Source organism: Electrophorus electricus, chromosome 4 (assembly GCF_013358815.1).
Source record: "Electrophorus electricus isolate fEleEle1 chromosome 4, fEleEle1.pri, whole genome shotgun sequence".
Classification (NCBI taxonomy): Eukaryota; Metazoa; Chordata; class Actinopteri; order Gymnotiformes; family Gymnotidae; genus Electrophorus; species Electrophorus electricus.
In genome coordinates this window covers 25,291,566-25,311,386 of record NC_049538.1, presented here as the reverse complement: position 1 = coordinate 25,311,386, position 19,821 = coordinate 25,291,566, and the positions used below count along the sequence as shown (strand labels likewise).

Below are 19,821 nucleotides of genomic sequence, written 5' to 3'. Positions count from 1 at the left end.
ATTAGTTAATTAAAATATACAAATTAAAAATACAATGGTCATTTTTATAGAAGAAACTTAAAAAGTAGTTTGTAATGCACATAAGATGCTGCAGAATGCGAGATCACACACACACATGTGCAGACACACACACACACACACACACGCACACACACACATACACTTCATCTCTCTCGAGAAATGCAAAAGTGTGTCAGTCCCCATTATGCGAAGAATGGGACATAGGGACACACTGACCTTCCCTTTTTTATGGGAGTCTGTTATAAACCCCTAGCCTGTACTGAGTGTGCCTTGTGACATGCCACACTCACTCATTTTATCTCATCACAACACCCTGCCCAGTGTACTTTGTGCCTTGCATTCCAGAAAATCCTATTGCGCACTCTCAGTAGAGTATGCATTTATATAACCTCCCATGGCTTCTATTTAAGGAAAACTCTACTGTGTCTGCCACAGCAGGGCTGATTTATACTGGATTCATTCTCAGGTCTGCTGCACTCTTTGTCAATACTTATGTTTCTTCTTTCTTTGTTTACTCACTTATCCTGTCTCTGGCACTTCAGTATATGAGGAAAAAACAAGCTGCACCCAGAAAAATGAATGAATGTATGTTCTTTTTTGTTAAGCCAGTTAGTGCAAACTCTTAGTCTCAACAAAATCTAACTGCCATGAGGAACTGAGTAGCAGCACGACTATGACACAGTTATGAGCTTTCACTCCATGGCCCACTGTAGTGACTTCTAAAGGATACTGTTTAATTAGACGATTTCCTAATATCAAGGGTGAGTTTCTCCAAGAGGGCTTTTGTACTCACATAAAGAATTTTTCTTTCTGTGTCAAGCTCTTCATAAGAAAGATTTGTTAAAGATCAGCCAGCTTAAGCGGTCTCCATAAGATGAAAAATACTGTCCGCCTACATGCTATACTGTAAATAGAGACTTTATTGAATGGCCATTGAGTGGGGAAACATTATTTAGTTTATGCTTTAATTTCTACAGGATGAGTCACACTCATGGAGCCAAGAATGGAACTAAGATGCAATTCACTCTAAATTAAATGGAACTTTGAGATTGAATTGAGGCTAATTAAGAGACAGGTCAAGAAGGGTTTCATGATTTCATCTTCACTGAAACAAGATGTGGTTTTAGTCAGTGATGATAAACTGTGACAATATTTAACTTATTGATTTATCTGAATTAATATTTCTGAACTCACCCTCACCTAACTTATCCTGAGGTCTGGCCATAGAGGAGCAATTTTAATACCTCAATATTATAGTTTTTTATTTTATTTTATTTTTTTTATTTTTTTTATCATTTTCCAGTATGTGGTGATCTCTAAAGTCGACAGACTCTTGCACTCTCTAAATCACACTCCAAATGGATGCTATCTGAGATTTTGGACAAAGCATAATTAAGCAAACTTAGTCTCAATACTGGATTTGGGGATTAGGTTTTCAGTGCCTTGTTTGGAGCAGGCAGGGAAAGCAGACCATTCAGCCCCAATGCACGCTGTGCAGTGGTCCAAAGAAGATAGACTCTGCCAAGTTCAGGGGATTGTGTTGTTCAGGTGTAAAAACTAAGTACAGGTTTGATATGTTTCTTTGTATAGTTATGGGGGTATTATTTAATGTATAACACTTTACCCTTGCTGCACCTTAATTGTTCTTCAGAGTGCAGAGCATGCTATAGTTGGATGGATGTGGTTACATATCAGCAGCTCTATTACATTTTCCTTCCTCTATGATTGTCTTTATGTAGTAAATACTACACTCAAAATGATTTTGAAATTCATGTCAGTGCTGAATAAAGAGAAAGAGAGAAAAGAGAGCGTATTGAACTAAATACTCATCACATATCCACCCCCTAGGATGTAGGAATGTCCACAGATAATAAAAAAAAAAAATGCGGGGTGTATTATCATAAGGCCTGGAGAAAAATTTAGGGTTAATTTAGGGTTGTGTTCTTAATCTTTATAAAGCAATGGCAGAGATTTTTGCAGTACTTTGCCACATTGTTGAATGTGAATTAGCTTGGCTGAATTCAGAATTTACTGTGTATATATACTACATTATATCATTCCATTTTTAAAGCATACAGTTACATACACTATATGTCATCACTGCATCCTTTGTTGAACTATATGCAGATTTGATTGCATTGTTATTTGATCTTAATTATTTGAAGACTTGTACCTCTGTTTTGCTGAGCTTTGCCTAGCCCAATGTGCCTTGGCATCAACATCTTGTGTATTAAAGGACAGGCTTGCAAATCCTTATAAATGAATCATAGTGGCTCCAAGATACTGTTGAGGATGTCAAAGAGATGCATGCAGGCTGGCAAGAGAAGAGGCTGTATGGAAGCATGCCAACCCCTTCCCAGACCTCCTGCATAGAACCTTCTCACTGATCCAGGAGCGTTGCACAGAGCATTCCTTTCTCTGGCTCTTACTGAAGGTGACACTGGTGTAATTCTCTCATTCTCTGTTAAAGGTGTTTGGAGTTTATTTGTTGTTAATTACAGATGAGATACATGAGGTGTTTGATAGCTTGTGGTATCCTTCAGCTTATATAAGGCTATAATGTGTTTCACAAGTTCTCAGGTCCTTAAAAACCATTAGTCCTAGATCTGCAAAGAACAAAAATGTCTTGTGTATTGTTCATTAAATGTTCTGTGTATTATTCATTAGGAGAGCTATAATTCTGCCAGCCTTCTCTTTAAAGAAGTTATTTAATGTTCCTGCATATGCGTGATGGGAAAATTATAGCTTCTTCTGAATGTGTATGAACTGAAATATTGAATTGAGAAGATTAAACATGCCCAGAATAGCCACCAGAATCTTTCTTCTTCCGTAGATGACTCATCAAACTATGAGGCGTCAGGCTCAACAGCATTATCTGTGGATCAAGCGACCCTGGCCACCTCTCCTTATCAGCTGGCTGGTTTGCTAATGACCAATGAAGATTCTGTCTCAGTCATCCAGTCAGACCCCACCAGTCTGTCAAAGGGCAACAAAGAGGAGCCAGCATTCACCTCCATTCTGAGTGCACTGGCCAGCACAGCTGCAAAACCACAGAGTTCCGCTCTGGAGAGTGCAGGAAGGATCAAGAGTGAAACAAACCAGTCACATTCAGATGGTCCCATTCACAGAGCAGAGCCGTACATTATGTATCCCTCCTCCGCTACTGCCGAGCACATTAGCAACCAGTCCTCTGCCTCAGGTTTGATATCCAACATGCATGTGTCCTGCAGCTTTGTTTGGTGCAAACTTCAGTTCCATCCTGCACTATCAGTTACAGTTGACAGTCTCATCAGCTGTAGTGAGCACACATTAGGGCTGCCCTTATTCCCATCATCATCATCATCATCATCATCATCATCATCATCATCATCATCATCATCATAATCTGCAAACTCCACTGTGCAAGACTGAATTTCTGTAAATGAGTGAAATCTATAAGACATTATGACTTTAGGAAAACAATCAATGCAGTGAATCTCAATCCAACTATCACTAATGGTTTTGAGGAGATACAAAAGCAACTGCTACAAGAACAACTTTTTACCAAAGACTCTTTTCCACTTTGGGGCCAAACAGTTACTAAGGCTGTGTCAGGCCAGTTCTGTACCATTCTATACTAGTGAGACTGGTTACAGTGTCTTTTTCCACAAGTGTTGTACTGGAAATCAGGGCCAGGAAGTATTGTGGTGGTGACGGGTTCTCGTCACAATTATGTGACAATTGTTGTCACTGAACAACTCTGTTTGCTGCATGTGTCTGATGAGATGGATAATTTGGAGTTGTTTGGATTTTTAAGTGTGCAAAACAGCACAAGATATTATGCAAATGGAAATGTCACTGATGAGATAAAAGACAAGAAGAATAAGAAGTTTACTTCTGTTTGTGTAGAACTAGCAAATCTCAATGTAATCAAACCTGAACAATTCTGTGGCTCTTAGCTAACTATACTGTGCTGAGCAGTTTATTTAAGCATTCTGTGCTGAACCATATTTTTGTAGAAATGCGACTGGCATGGTTACTAGCCATACTCAAAACTGTTCAGCCCCACAGTGGAAAAAAGACAATACATAGACATCATTGTCCTATAACCCAAGTGGGTCATTTGAGAGTAGAACCACTAGAGGAGTGGTTTGTCATGGGAAACTGGTTAGCATATTTCCATCAGCCTATGTCCCACAGCATATATCAAGTCAGCGCCAAATGTGAGTGTACGATGGTAGCATATTTCCCCAGGCCTTGACAAGGAGGGCCACAAAACAGCGAGTCAGCAGCTATGTCCACTGCAGCACTGCCTCACTTGCCCCGCAGTACATCTGCTTCAATTTATTCACTATCCATCCATGAAAATCAGGTAGTGCCTACCCAGTATATACATGTACTTCAAAAGCATCATCAGCTGCTATAATCATGGCAAGTCGTGTCATCATTAAGTTTGACTTCTTAAGAACCCTGCCTCTCCAGGTGGATGCCTGAGCCCAAGTGAATCATACTCCACTAGCAATAGTAACTTTTTGGTGTCATACAGAGCATATCTTGACATACATTTGCAGTAGGAAGAGGGCAATAAACTACCTAGAACTTCAGTTGTTAGCTGATTTTTTGAATCTGAGTTTATCAATCCAGTCTCCCTTCTTGCAGCCTAATTATTTACTCCAGCTGAAGAACCTGAACTTGTGAGTTCTTATATGCAAAAAGTTGTCAGCTCAGTATTTACAAAGCCTGAATTGGCTTTGTCACATTTAAAAGCTTTAATGTTACTTGAGCATAGTCCCTCAACTCTTCATGTAGCTAGCACTATCTGACCCAGCCCCTGGAATCAGCACACTTGGAATCACTGGCACTGTGAACCTGGCAAAGGCAAATGTCACCAACTCACATCCCCAAAAACCACTTGGGATTGATAGAACTGGCACTGTCTGTCCTGTGATGATAGAAAGAGTAGTAATGCAGTCACACCATTTAATATCTGCTACCTCAAACACCGCCACAGTAAAACAGACGGCAGTGAACTTGTTGGATACTAAGCATTCAACTGCTCAAATTCATATAATTTCCAAATTGTCAATTAAGTTGACCCATGAAATACACATCAGAGAGGTATATGCTCCAATTCAGATAATGAGATTTAATAATTCTCCAGACAGACATGTCTTCACCCATCAAGAAAAATAGCCTCCAGACATAACTTCAGCTCAAATGCAATCATCCCTTTAGAAAGGGCCTTCCTTCATTTTTGAATGCCTTGGGTTCTACAGTGATCAGTTGGGAGGTATTCTTACGTTCATCGCCAGATGCTACTCTGTTTGCAGACAGTTATATAGTGGGGTCAAAAAATGAAATTCATACTCCAAACTTTTCTGAGAAAAACAAGCATTCAGAGATACATATATGAGATACAATCTCATAAAGATAATATCCGATCTTCAGGTGGAGATGGGTGAAGTGTGGCAAAGCACTGCTGTACTAATGTAGAGATATCACAGCTCCACCAACACTATTCACCAGAGGCTCAACCAAAACAAGGGTAGCAAAAGAGGCTGCTGATCAGTTAATCACTGAAATCTCTTACATTCCCAAAATAAAAAAAAAGAAGTTTCTGGCACTAGAATGCAAGTTTTGAATCTAACACCATTAAATCCAAGGGCCAGCTCCAAGGTGAGAGAGAGATTACTGGAAATGAATTAAATATGACATATGACATCACAGAAGACAATCAAATCCCAATTCAACAATCTCTGGTGGTTTTGACCAGACACCACAGCCACTGCTAGCCCTCATGAGAGTGGGAGGTAAAAAATTTTTAAAGGGGATTGGTGGCAAAAACAATCATGATCTTCCTATACATCCATTTAACAGTTCGTCAGTGGAGAGCAATGATGCTACAAGTGTTTCTAAACCTTTGGCAATATCTGATGCGATGGTTTTCTTAAGGATTAAGAAATCAGCATTACGAAATGTCAGATACAACATTAACAACCTGAAGTTTGAAGGTAAAAGGAGCCCAAGCCTTATTTACTTTTAAGACTGTATCTTCATGACCCACCCTGAATACAATAGAATTCTCAAGTTAAGAATATCATTGACTTATCCTCCCTAACTTTTTTTATCATCATCATCATCATCATCATCATCATCATCATCATTATCATCATCATCATCATCATCATCATATTATTATTATTATTATTAAAGTTATTTTTAATTAACTACACAATGAATTGTTTATTGAAATGAATTAACAATTATCCAATCAATATTGTCAGGATCAAATCAGGATTGTTATCATCACCTTTGCCATTGTCAGCATTTTTGTTATAGTTCTCTGTTGTATTCCCCTGACACCCCCATAAGAAGTGAGTAAACCTTGTATTGTTTTTACAGTGGAGTCTGCACTGGATGACTGGGTTTCTGAGCTGGTGTCCTCTGTGGTTACAGCTAGGGAGACCGGGCTACATTCAAAAGGGAGTGGCTCTCATGTATCTCCCTCCAAAATGAGAATTACTACATTACCCTACAAAAACTTGAATGTATCTACTCAAATAGAACCCGCTAGCCAGGATCTAGTAGCTAGCAGTGTCCCTCAGCTCACCACTGTCACCACTACAACTGTTGCAACAGCAACTATTACAACCACTACTCACTCTCCAGTGACCACAACCTCCCAGCTGACTAGCTCAACTCAAATAAACAGCCCTAGACTTATTACCACTACCATTACAACAACCGCAGCAAAACTTAAGGTTGTGAAGACGAAGCCACCTGGCCTGTCCCCTGCATGGGCTGCTGCCACCCAGCCTGCAAGGGCCACTCCAGCCCGAGGCTTTGCAGGTGCCCATCCCACAACGACCACCACTACCACCACTCGATCCCTACTCGTCTGCAACATCACTGACAGAATGTGGGTTAAGATAGGTGAGACAGCTGTGAACTCCAATTCCACTCTCATGTAAAAGTCTCATGTGAAATCCACTCATGTAAATTGTATAACTAATTTATTATAAAGAATTTGTGTCTGGTAATATTTTTGCTCCTGGAATTTGATGGTGTAATATTTTTGCCTTTTGAAGGTGAAAATCTCTCTCAATGTTTTTTTAACTCCCCACCTCAGTTTTGTCCATTCACTCACGGAGGTACCGACTGGACAGCATTCTGAAACAGAACCTTCTGAGGGCCCTCACACTAGCGACGGGGAAGGCTCTGAACAGCCGTGACGTCCATGTACAGGTCGGCTTATGCACAACCTCATAATGATATACATGTTTCTAAGCCTTTGTGCTCAGATACCGTGGCTTCCAGAGAATAAGGCTTGGATGGTAACCTTATATTTGAGAGAACCTGCCTGAAATACTGAAAGGGACTGAGAGCAATCAGAGAATGTTCTAAGAGGCTAAGAGTGTGGCTGCTGAGCAGAGACAGAGGATGAGAGGAGGGAGTGGTTTTTAGTGTCCCAGCACTCACTTCAGGAATCGAGTTTGGATTTGAAGATCTTTGATTTTTATATTGATACCAAAGGGAATTGTAGAAATCATTGTTAACTGACAGATACCTCAAAACATTGGAATGTGAGGAAATGGTAAGAACTATTTGATTCCAATCAAGTGAATGTCTTTCTGTCAATAGTGATGTCACATGGCTTACTTCACTGGAACATCTTAGAGCTAAGGAGGTGAATAGCTTCCGAAGTGAATAGAAATGTTTAGAGCAAGTGCAAAGGCCAGACTAAGAGCAAAGACTGACAAGAACAAATGTAATAATGAAAGCAGACAAAAGAGCTCAATGATCAAAATGAGCTTTGTGGTGTTGCTAGAGGAGCAAGAATAAAATGCTGAAGCTTAATTCTCTAGTGATCCTCTAAACTGAAAGAAATAAGGGCAAATTCCAAAGCTGAATGAAACATAATCCCTCAATGACACCTTCATATGGCGGGAGCATCGAGTTCATTGGCTGACACAGCAGACACGGGCAGAACACCAGTTCACATCTCATACACGATATCGCAATTGTAAAGGAAATCTGCATCATCCCACACTATACCGCACACCTACCCTCCCTTGCTTTCTTTTCTCTCTGTCTCTCTGTCTCTCTCTCTCTCTCTCTCTCTCTCTCTCACACACACACACACACACACACACACACAAACACACACACACACACACACACACACATTCAACTGTAATGTATCCTTAGCCATAAGGCCATCTGTCATTTTGTTATTTCCCTTGAATGATGAAGCAGAGCTGTTCCAGCTGAATGAGTGATGTAGTGATGGAGCTGGACTTTCATGTACACACAGGGACTTGGGCAAAGATATCTACATTTATGAGAATATTGTCAAGTCTCATTTCTCTTTCAACAGTTCACATGTCCCCCTTCTTCCTTCCAGTTACACAGGTATTCTTATTCCCCTTTATCTCAGTGGTACCTGAAAGAACTCCATACACAGGGTCTCTGGTTGTCTTGTATTTGAACAATGTCTCTGTTCAAGAAGGGATAGCTCTTCTCACTCAAAATATGGCCAGTTTTCTCCAAAAGATCAGTTTCACACCACATTTCCACTGCACAAAACTATTGATTGTACACAACCTGTGTAAAAGTTCCATTGTTCTCTTGTCTCAGGTAGACTTCCCTGTCTTCTAAAGCTTTTTATTGACTGATTAATGCTCTTTACTCCCACAGATCGAACGTCTGTCTATGGCAGCCAACATGACTGTGGGTTACTATGTGACTCATGGGGATAAAGTTTATACTCCCTCAGTGGTAGTGGAGGCTCTGAATGCCTATGGCCTCGAGAGACTGATAGCAGATATCCGGCAGTTTGTGCCCCAGGTACAGGCAGTGCCCATCCCAGCAGACCACTGGAGACCCAGACCTGCCATTTCACAGATGCTGAAGACAGGTCAGAGACACAGAATGGCTTAGAGTGTTTGTATGTGCTAACAGATTGGTTTACTCCCACTAACTGAGCTAGCAAACAAAGGACAAGCCCACTGCTCATTTTATGTACAGACTAGAAGGAAGTTCATACTCCCTTCTGTGTATGCCTGTAAGCCTGTGCCTCTGTATTGAACAGCTATATACTTTCTTATGCATGTGTGTATATGTGTGTTTGCGTGTGTTGTGGATGTGCATGTTCGCATATAGTCCTGAGGTTTGTAGGGACAGGAGATGACGTGCGTTCCTGCAGCTTTGCTCAGATGATGGAGCAGAGGCTGCAGAACGCTTTCACTGAGGCTGAGGTCAAAGTGCTGAGTTCTCACAGCAAGCTAACTGTACAGGTATGATGCTTTTCTACATGTGCTTACTGCAACTGGCCTGGAGATTGCATTACTTTTCATGCCCAACTGTATTTTTAATGTTCTGATTATTCTGTGTACACTAAGGCATGAATTATAATGATGGTCAATTTATTCTAAGATGTGGGTGGCAACTCATGCATATCTATCTATCTATCTATCTATCTATCTATCTATCTATCTATCTATCTATCTATCTATCTATCTATCTATCTATCTATCTATCTATCTATCTATCTATCTATCTATCTATCTATCTATCTATCTATCTATCTATCCATCTATCTATCTATCTATCTATCTATTTATATCTTTTACGTTGGTATGCTTTTTCATTCTAAATAAAATCTGCTTTCATAGAGATTTTCTTTTTGCATTCATATTAAGGTTTAATAAAAAATGTAGCCTTAGCATGTATGATGTCAAATCATTTTTGTTTTGATACTTATCCCAACTTCTCTGAGCATCGCAGCAATGGATTGCATGTTTGGTCTATTTGTGGGTTTTTTTGTATCTTTCTTTTCTAATTTCAAAACCAAATTATTGAATTTATTGAATCACAACCTTATCTTTCTCTTTACCACTTCTTTCCTTTTGTCTTGTGCACACCCCTTTCACCGTGCCTGTCTGTCTGACTTGTGGTTTCCCTTTTCTCAGATCCTGACTGTGACACAGTCAGCTGGCTCTCCTGATGTCTCCCTGATATATGTTGTGCATAATGGATCTGTGGCACTCAATGGCACAGAGGCCAGTATCCTCCTGAGCCATCTGACTGCTGAACTTGTGGGCTACTTTCTTTTTTACCCACCTCTTATCACTGCCGAGCGTAAGTGTCCCCTTCTCAGCATCCTGATCTGTGTGTTACATTGCTTATGCAACATCCAGTATTCATCTTCACACTGTACCATATAAGACAACCTTGGTAAAGACTTGAGGTATCACCCAGGGCGATGTACGGTGCTACACAGGCCCCCTTGGCAGTGTTTTATTTGGGTTATTTTTAGAAGGGTTAGCATGGCTCACATTTCAGCACAGGGTGAAGGGGAAGTCATCTCACTTCTCATTTGAAGCACGCAGAATAAGTGTTGTGTGGATGGGGCAGGTTTTTTGACTACTCAAATCTCCAGATTGCACTTAATCAGTTCACTGTAATACCTGTTTGTGGACAGTCAAAACAGCAAATGACATTTGAGGTGGAAAGGTTGCATGGTTATGTGAACGGAGCTGGGCAGGTCTGGCTGGGATGCGTCATTCCTCAGCCTGTACCAGCAGAGCGGCTGAGTGAGCTGAACAAAGCCAGGCCATGACTTCCTTTCATGCAGAATTACTTAACAAGGCTTCCAGGGAGACAGTATGCCCCCACCCTGGGGGACATGGGGTTGCTTGCACTCTCTTATCTTTAAAGAATTTGGGGATCCCTGTACTTCAGTAAAGTCTATTAGAATAAGCCTGTGGCAACATTTAATGCAGAATAGGAAACTATAATGTAATGCGCTCATTCAGATATGTACACATATGTGTGTTCTGAGCTGTAATCTGCAACAAAGTAACAGTGGACTGGAATTTTGTGGTCAATCATTTCATATTTTACAAAATCTAACAGTTCTATGATTACTGTGGACTTTTATTAAGCTGCAATCAGAATTTTAAACCATACTGAACTGTAATATTCTGATACGTAATGCACAGACCGCCCTAGTACTAATAAAAGTGTATGCATACCTTTGTAACAGTCTTAGGCACATATGCTGCAGAAGTCAGCATGGGCTAGGCTGGGATGGGCAGCTAAACATATTTGCTGCTGGTTTTCATGCCATTGCCATTTGTAATATCATGAATGGTGTTCACAAGAAGCAAAGGTGATTGCCTGCTTTCCCTGGCAATGGCCAATTATGAGAGTAAATAATGAACTGTGGGGAACTGATTTTACAGGTGTGTGTGTGTGTGTGTGTGTGTGTGTGTGTGTGTGTGTGTGTGTGTGTGTGTGTGTCTGTGTGTGCGCCCATGTGCACATATTAAGCTCTGTGTGGAGTCCAGATATGCCAAAGATGTTAGTAAAACATGACTTTTTGCTGTTGTGGAGATATTTGACTGCTCCCCATGATGGGAGAGAATGTAAGAATGGACCACTGTCAGTCTCCTCATGCATCTTGGATGCAATGGAACTACACACTTGCTGCCTTCTTGATATGAGCACGTGCTAGCAGCCAGAGAGGACACATTGCCTGAAGTAGTTAGCTTTGTTTTCCCAATGTTAGATCTTTCCAGAAAGTATGAAACAATTATTATCATTAAAATGCCTTATAATGTTAGCACCAGTTTATTGCAGTTTATCAGTTGTATTTAATATGCATGAAATGCTGCAAGGTCTTACATTCTCTTTCACATGAGAAATTGACCAAAGTACAGCTTTGATTTCCCAGTCCCTGCTGCAGTATGCCCGGAGAGCATGTGGCCCACCAGAGCTGTTAATCAGACTGGCAATATGTAACTAAGCTAGAGTTTCATTAGGAAAATTCTGCGAGACTTGACTTCACAAGTATGAATTGTCTGCCTGGTATACATTGGACTAAGATATTATAAAAAGCCCCTGGACTCAGAATCAAAGGAGCTTTTTTGGAAGGAGTCCCTTTTATCTCCTCTCACTCTTGTTCATTCTTTTTTCCCTTCTCTATCCTCTTCTAGCTTTGGAGTACCATAACCTCAACACCTCCACTGCAACCAAGACTTTCTGGGTGATCACAGGTAATCACCATATTAATCAGGGAACACCAATTCCATTTTTTTCCTCTTCTTTCTTTATGTTTCTCTACAAATAACATTTTCTACATAATAGGGCAAATAAATGTTACATTCATATTGACCTTGACTCGTAATATCAGTGTTTGCAGTGTCTGTCCTACATATGACTTTGCCCTAGACATGGAGCATCCCATTAAATTTGAATTCTTCTTGTAAGAGTTCTTATAACTTTTTCTTACAGCAATGTCTGAATACATTTTTAGCACCATATACCAAAAAGTGATGGTCATAGGGTGGAGTAATCAAAACAAACTCAAAAATACTAGCAGGTTATTAGTGATATTAACTTTTCTTGGGGATGATGAATTGTGTGTGAATGTTTTATGCAGTTTTGTTTTTATACGAATTAGTGTGTGTGCTTGTGTGTGTATGTGTGTGTGTGTGTGTGTGTGTGTGTGTGTGTGTGTGTGTGTGTGTGTGTGTGTGTGTGTGTGTGTGTGTGTGCGCGCACGTGCATGGGCCCTGCCGGGGAGGGTGAGCATCTTATCTGAGAGATTGTATTTCTTCAGCTTCCATCGCTGTCAGGATGGTCAATATTTCTTGACCAAGGTCAGTCGCAGTGCGATCGGATTAATTACAGTGCGAGTGATGAATTATCAGAGAGTTCCCTTCCCTGCTTCCCTTGCTTGCTGTGTGCAGTGATACAGGATGTGGAGGATGCCTCCCTGGAGAGTCAGTATCAGAGCTTTGCCAGTATGATGGAGCAGCGTCTGGCTGAGCTTTTTGTGGTGGCCCATCAGCAGGGTGCCCGCTTCAGACGTGCCACCACCGTGGGCAGCTATACTGTCCAGGTGACTCCCTGAAGAGCTCACCAGGAATGACCACTTATGACTGCCTATGAGGCTTGTGTCAACTTATGAGTGTTATGTCACCTTTATGAGATGAGTTCATTGCAGTGCAGTATTATCGTCATGTTATTATTCTTATTGCAGTGCCATCTCTTTGTTGCTGAAGCACTGAACTCTGCTTTTTATCTGTCTTGTTGAGCTCAGATGGTGGGTATGAGGCGAGTGGCAGGGCCAAAGAACCCCATCGAGCTGACCTACTATGCTCAGCACGATGGCGCACCTCTCCCTGGCACATCTGCAGCCAAAATCCTGAACACAGTGGACTCCCAAACCATGGCGCTCACACTGGGTTACTTTGTCCAACTACAAGCTGAACGTATGTTAACAAATCTCATGTTCTGCACCTTAAGTGGCATCATCTTATCTGCAGGCCTAAAAGTGTAACTTCATCACTTTACATCAAACTACATACTTTACTGACAAGATGACTGCTCAACTCTGCTAAACAAGTAATCTAGTTGAACATTGTGGGGTGCAGGGGCTGAAGTGTTTCTACACTAGCCCTTCATCATTTATGTAACTAAAAATCACTGGTTCGACTGAGCTCTCCACACATATGCTTATGTTTTAGAAGTGTAAGAGATATAGACTCCATTTCAGCTCTCCACAGGACACCGTGCTGAGCCTCAGTGAGAGACATCAGAAGAAATACGTTTCTTATGAACAGAGAGGAATGCTTCCTACAGAGAAAACTAAAACACTCAGACATAATCATAACACAATCTGATATCTAAAGCTCCAGGCAAAACTGGGTGCATACAAACACATGCAAGCACCTACGCAGACATAATTGCTCAAATGCGGACATGCTGGAAAGTAGTTTATACTCAATATCAGTACACATGAAAACAAACGTACTGCCAGTCAAGCACGTCTCTTGTAAGTGCTCTTAGGTGTGTCCCCTTCCTTGCTTCCCTAATACAGAACACATCTTTTTTCATCATGCAGCTGTGGTGAAAAACCCTTCCAACAACCTCTGGATCATCGCTGCTGTTTTGGCTCCTATTGGTGTCGTGACTATCATCATCATCATCATCACTGCTGTTCTGTGTCGCAAAAATAAGAGTGATTTCAAGACTGATGCCATTGGCAACCTGAATCCCCGGGTCAAGGTAAACTTTGCCATAGGAAACCTGATTTAGCCATGCTCCATAAGTCATTCACCAAGAGCTCTTTTGCAGATAAACAATGTTTCTAATGCAAGTGTATAAGACTCATTTTATTATGTGATTTTTTACGTATAATAAGTGTCTGTTGGCAGTTTATCAACATTATACTAAAAATCTTGCTTTGCCTCCATCAACCTGAGAGAGAGAAAGAGAGAGTATGTGTGAATGAGTATGTGTATTGACTCTTCATGCTGTTTTCTTTCATGTAGACTGCTTACCGGAGAGACGTTGGTTATTATCATCAGGTAGTTATGCAGCTCTTTATTAATTTCTAGAATTCTGGGGTTTTAAACACTTTGAATGTAGACCTCTGTTCAAGATGCCATATTATAGGATGGTTAATGAAGGGGATGGCGCCTTATGCTCCTTTAAATGGCACAACCGTAAATATTGTAAATTCTTTATTCTACGGGTGTGTGCATGTGTGCGTGTGTGCACATGTGTGTGTTTGTATGTTCAAATAAGTGCATGTATGCATTGGGAACAAGGTCAGATATTCTCTGTAGAGTTCCGCAAAAGTAGGCTAGCAGTGCTACAGAGGTTGCACAGTTCTGTGGGGTGTAACCAGTGAAAGTGAAGTGCAGCTAAACAAAGGAGATAGATTCCTCTTGGTAAGGTCAAATTCAAACACACTGTCTAATATAAGAAAAAAATTACACATCTAATATAAAACACTATCTTCTTTGATGTAATCTGATGTAATGGCACATTTGATTTTTCTCTCTCCACTGTTCACTACTCTGGACTGTTTTATCTCACTCACAGGCCACATTTCCCTGTTTGAACTTCAGAATCTTGCTTTGCTATTACAAAATTAGACATTCCAAAAGCAACTAGTGCGTAATTATTTTCTACACCACTGATGATCGAACAGCGTATTGTGTAATAGTGTCAGTGTAAGATCTGGTGTGAAAGTTGGTGGTAAATGATCTTTGGTGTATTTTAATTGGTGGACATTCTCATTGAGTCCTGCCCTGTGTAGAGGACAAATGTACCCATGATGATGATAGGAATTTTAATTTGAACTGTTGGGAAATGCAGAAAGCTTCATATGGTACCACCGCACATGGAATATTCAAATCTTTAAAGAGCTAGACAATGATATCACATCTGGTTGTTGTGGCCCTCTGATACTATTTGTGGATGTGGAACCAGTATAACATCTTGTCCTTAAACTACCATCAGCTGTAGGCAGACGGCCATGTGCCGCAGGTCCCACCTTATTGCTCCAGACTCAGCTCCTTGACATTGCTCTGAATAGAAACAGAAACAGGAAACATGATCAGAATACCTGCGTTTAGAGGGCAAACCCAATGAACAGCATGCATTACTATTTTCTTGTTTTAATTTCTTGTTGTTTATATACAATAATTTGTATGGTATGGAGATTTGGAAAAATATATGATGAGCGCATTGAGATGAATCAGTGCTCTGTCATGTATTGTTTGTTTATGTATTTTAAAAATGCTGGAGTGTTGAATGCCATGTTTGTAGGTGGGTTTCACAAGGTTTTAGATTATGCAAGCTTACATGTGGACATCGTTTTGTCCATGTGGTTGATTAGCTTAGACAGATTTTATATGTGTGTGTGAGAATGTGTGTGTGCAAAAGCACATTTGTTGATTTAAGGAATATTAGTGTCCATGGGTATTAAATTTGACTTCATAAATTGTTAATACAACACTTCCAGGCATCCTAAGATGGGTGGTGCTGTCAGACACATGCACCCTACTGTGAGCACTGGGAAATTTAACCACCTGTGTGTGTGGAATATTAGCCAATTAAGTCAATGAGGGGAATTTTTAATGAGGAAGTGAAACATATGTAAAATATTTAATTGATTACAGGAAGTCATCACATCAATTGTATTGTCTCTAACAGAAAACATTTTCAGTGTTATTAACTGATTAGTCTTTGGTACAGACATGAATGGAAAAAAAGCAGTCCTAAAGAACAGGCCTATTTTTCTTTCAAGTGTTCATTTATTTTATTTTATTTTATTTTATTGGTGCAGCCTGTTCAGGGGTTTGACTATGCCAAGCAGCACTTGGGCCAGCAGGGCGGCGATGAGGAGACCCTGCCTGTTAAACAGGAGACCATGGTGCTGCCGCTCCCCATCCGGGATGCCTCCCTCTCCCTGGACAAGGTCATCCACCCAGATGGCTCAAACTCCAAAAAGACCCTGACCAGTGAAATCAGGAAAAGGTTAAATCCTTATTGCTTTGTATGTATGCTGGCATCATCTTATCAACAAAGACTAATGCTATTAGTTCATTTATTTAGTATGTGTTGTAGTGTGGTCTGAAAGCCAATGACTATAGTGCTGGCAGTTATTTAATGCTTTGTTTCTTTTTCTGTGATTCTTCCAAGCTTTCCAAATCCCTTTCTAAGCTTATGTTCTTAGTGCACAAGCATAGCATCTGCAGTGACATGTTTTTTTCTGCAGCAATTCTTAAGCTTACTGCTGTATGTTCATGAACCATTAGCTTGCTGGATAAGACTAAACACTAAACAGTCAAGCCCTACTGCACTGCCCTTAAGCTGTTTATGAAGAAGGTTTTTGAAGAGCTGTTGTCTGTGGGGTATATTTAAGCCTTACAAGAAAAAGTGAATACATTTGCCTTATCATTTCTTTCATCTGCTCACTCCTTATTTTCCCATTTTCTTTGGCCTTTCTTATCCCCACATCAATCACTTTTCGAGGGTAAGCCAATTATATATACACCTATGTGGTACTTAAATCAAGATATGCCATCAAAATCTGGGGCACACAAATGTTTGGGTCATAGCACAGTATACAGCTATAGTTGGGCAAATGGGGAAAGTCAGTTATGGAACTTAGATGCCTATACACTGTGCACAATTATTAGGCAAGTTTTATTTTTGAGGATTCATTTTATTATTTAACCACTACAATGCACTCGGTCAATCCAAAATGTTAATAAACCTCAAACCTGAATAATTAAGAAATAAAAAATGAGCTTTTGGCTTTTTTGTGTGTGCATAATTATTGGGCAAGTATTAGTGTACAGAATTAAACTAAATTAAAAACTTACATTTTCCAATCTCACATGTTTATTTTCAACTGTTAAAGTGAGAATAATAAACAAACTCAATTTACAAATAAACATTTCTGACATAAAATTTTTATTTATTTATATATATATATATATATATATATATATATATATATATATATATATATATTCATAGTCATAAGCCTTCCATTCATGGAGTCTGTCAGTTTCTTAATATGTTGATCAACGTTTTCGTGCAGCAGCAACAATTGCCTTCCAGACACTGTTCAGGGAGTTTTCCTTCACTGTAAATCTCTTGGCCCACAAGTTCTCAATAAGGTTTAGGTCAGGTGAGGAAGTGGGCTAGCTATGCACTGGAGCATTTCAGTGCATGCGATGGAGCCATAAAAATCATGGTCTTCTTGAAAGATGCAGACTTTTTCCTCTACCACTTCTTGAAGAAAGTGTCTTCTAAAAACTGGCAGTAGGTTTGGGAGTTGATTTTGAATCCTCAACCCGAAAAGGTCCAACTAGCTCATCTTTAATAACACCAGCCCATAACAGTACCCCATGTTTACCCAAGTACTCCACCTTGCTGGCATCTAAATCGAAGTGGAGCTCTGTAACCATTACTGATCTAGCCATGGGCCCATCCATCTGGTCCACCAAGAGTCACTCACACCTCATCAGTCCATAAAACCTTTAAAATGTTGTCTTCAGATATTTATTCGGCCCAGTTTTGACGTTTCACCTTACGTATCTTGTTCAGTGGGGGGTCGGGTTTCAGCCTTCAGCAGGTTTTCTGACTTTTCAGAGTCAGTTAAATCTCTTTTTTGGCCAATTTTGCCTGAGGAAAAGAAGATGCCTAATAATTATGCATGCTTTGATATAGGGTGTTGATCTCCTTAGGCCACATGCTCCCTCATTCACCTGATATGTTTAAAGCTTGGAGTTGGAAAATATGCAAAAATAAAAAATAAATGATATGGTCAAAATACTCTCTTGCAAAATAATTGTGCACACAGTGTATGCATTGCACATAACCAAGGAGACACATTAAGACACTAAAAAGGAATTTCTGAAATGAAAGCCATGTCCTTCACTTGTAAAGTGCAGTTTTCTGAAGCCTCATCTGAGTAATTGGAAAATCATTGGCTGTAATTGTCTCAGTAAACTATGGTGTAACAACCTATCCACCTTCTCCAACAAGAGAGGGTGAAAGAGAGGGATAGAGATATAGAGATAGAGAAAAAAACAGATAGAATGGGGTGAGGGAGAGAGAGTGAGAGGGAGTGAGAGTGGAAAGAGAGGCAGGGTGAGTGGGGTAGAGAACAAACGACAGGAGTTGGGTTTTTTTTGGTGGTTAACGTTGATTTTATGGTATTGTAATAAATTTTCCATAAACCTAAAATGATGTAAACTTGCAAACCACATACTTTTCAAGTTTTCAAGCAAATGGAAAGGAACCACATGATATTGTTCATATGCTCTTCATTCATTCATTCATTCATTCATTCATTCATTCATCTTCTAAACCACTTAATCCAATTTAGGGTCATGTGGGGCTGGAGCCTATCCTGGCAGCATAGAGTGCATGGGAACTCTGGACAGTCCATCACAGGGCACATATGCTCTTTATTGTTTCCATTTTTTTTAAATAAAAAAAAGGACAAGGCCCAGTGATTACATTTCTGAATGGTACAAATGTAGTCCTACTTTTAGGCATAAGAGTCAAAGCAAATGTTTTACATTTTAAACTTTAAAGAAATCACTCATCTTGAAGTCTAGTCCCCCAACCATACCAATATTTTGCCATATTTTTTTTTTACAGTGCCTCTAAAACATATCCATATTATGACTGATCCCAAATCAGTACTTTTGTACTAATGTAGCCACATTTAAATCAATCAATGGTTATGATTGACCCAAGGTCATAATATTTTGCCATTCTAAAATTTTGAAATTGGTTAGGACCAGATCTTTAATCTTTGATAGGACCCACCTCCTGCAACAAAACTCATCTCCAAGCATAGAAGCAATGACATCATAGCAGATTTCCTAGAATGTTATAGACCCCCCCCCCCCCCCCCCCTCCCCGACACACACACATTTATACTGTCCAGAGAAAAAAAGCTTTATGTATCTTTATTCAGGAGGATGACTCCTCCAAAGGAAAAAAAAAACAACAACAACATATGAAGACAGTGCACTAAAAACAAGCAGACCTTTCCTTCATGTTTTTTTTCCATGAAGTCAAGTTGAACTTTCTAAGGTTACACTAATTTTCTCTATTTCTAAAGGCACACAAGTTTCCATTATATAGCAGGATAAATCTGGAGGGAAAACCTTTTTTGATGTTTATTCTACAGGCAGTAAGTAGCACATCTCTCTAATGCTTGTCTAGTTGGAAGCCTGTTCAGTGCAGGAGAGGCTGCACAGTGGCCAAGCACTGCAGCAGGGCTTGGCAGAACAGGTGCAACCAGAAGACAGAGAGAGAGAGAGAGAGAGAGAGAGAGAGAGAGTAGACAAAGAGCGAGTGTATGACATAACCAGCCATGCCGACTCGCACACGCGCCCAGGCTCACCGCTCCCCCTTGTTGCTATGGTTACCCGCAGCAGGTTGCCGAGCGAGGAAGGTTCCGTCATCAGCAGCGAATCGGTGAAGGGCATC

General features: G+C 40.2%; 1 protein-coding gene across 7 annotated transcripts in view; it reads left to right on the top strand.

The window, feature by feature from the left end:
* The window catches only part of kiaa1549lb (KIAA1549-like b), a 38,664-nt gene that overhangs the window by 8,372 nt on the left and 10,471 nt on the right, over positions 1-19,821 (top strand). For 2 of the 7 annotated variants that reach the window (XM_026999486.2, XM_026999490.2), the window contains exons 2-14: positions 2,855-3,220; positions 6,403-6,933; positions 7,130-7,245; positions 8,698-8,917; positions 9,163-9,296; positions 9,972-10,140; positions 12,000-12,059; positions 12,756-12,907; positions 13,109-13,280; positions 13,913-14,076; positions 14,343-14,378; positions 16,148-16,338; positions 19,767-19,821. The exon at positions 19,767-19,821 is cut by the window's right edge and continues 76 nt beyond it. In XM_026999486.2, the coding sequence (XP_026855287.2) occupies positions 2,855-3,220; positions 6,403-6,933; positions 7,130-7,245; positions 8,698-8,917; positions 9,163-9,296; positions 9,972-10,140; positions 12,000-12,059; positions 12,756-12,907; positions 13,109-13,280; positions 13,913-14,076; positions 14,343-14,378; positions 16,148-16,338; positions 19,767-19,821 (2,366 nt within the window). Of the gene's footprint in view, positions 1-2,257; positions 2,456-2,854; positions 3,221-6,402; positions 6,934-7,129; positions 7,246-8,697; positions 8,918-9,162; positions 9,297-9,971; positions 10,141-11,999; positions 12,060-12,755; positions 12,908-13,108; positions 13,281-13,888; positions 14,077-14,342; positions 14,379-16,147; positions 16,339-19,766 lie in introns of all 7 variants that reach the window. The other 5 variants (XM_026999484.2, XM_026999487.2, XM_026999488.2 and 2 more) reach the window with 4 other exon arrangements.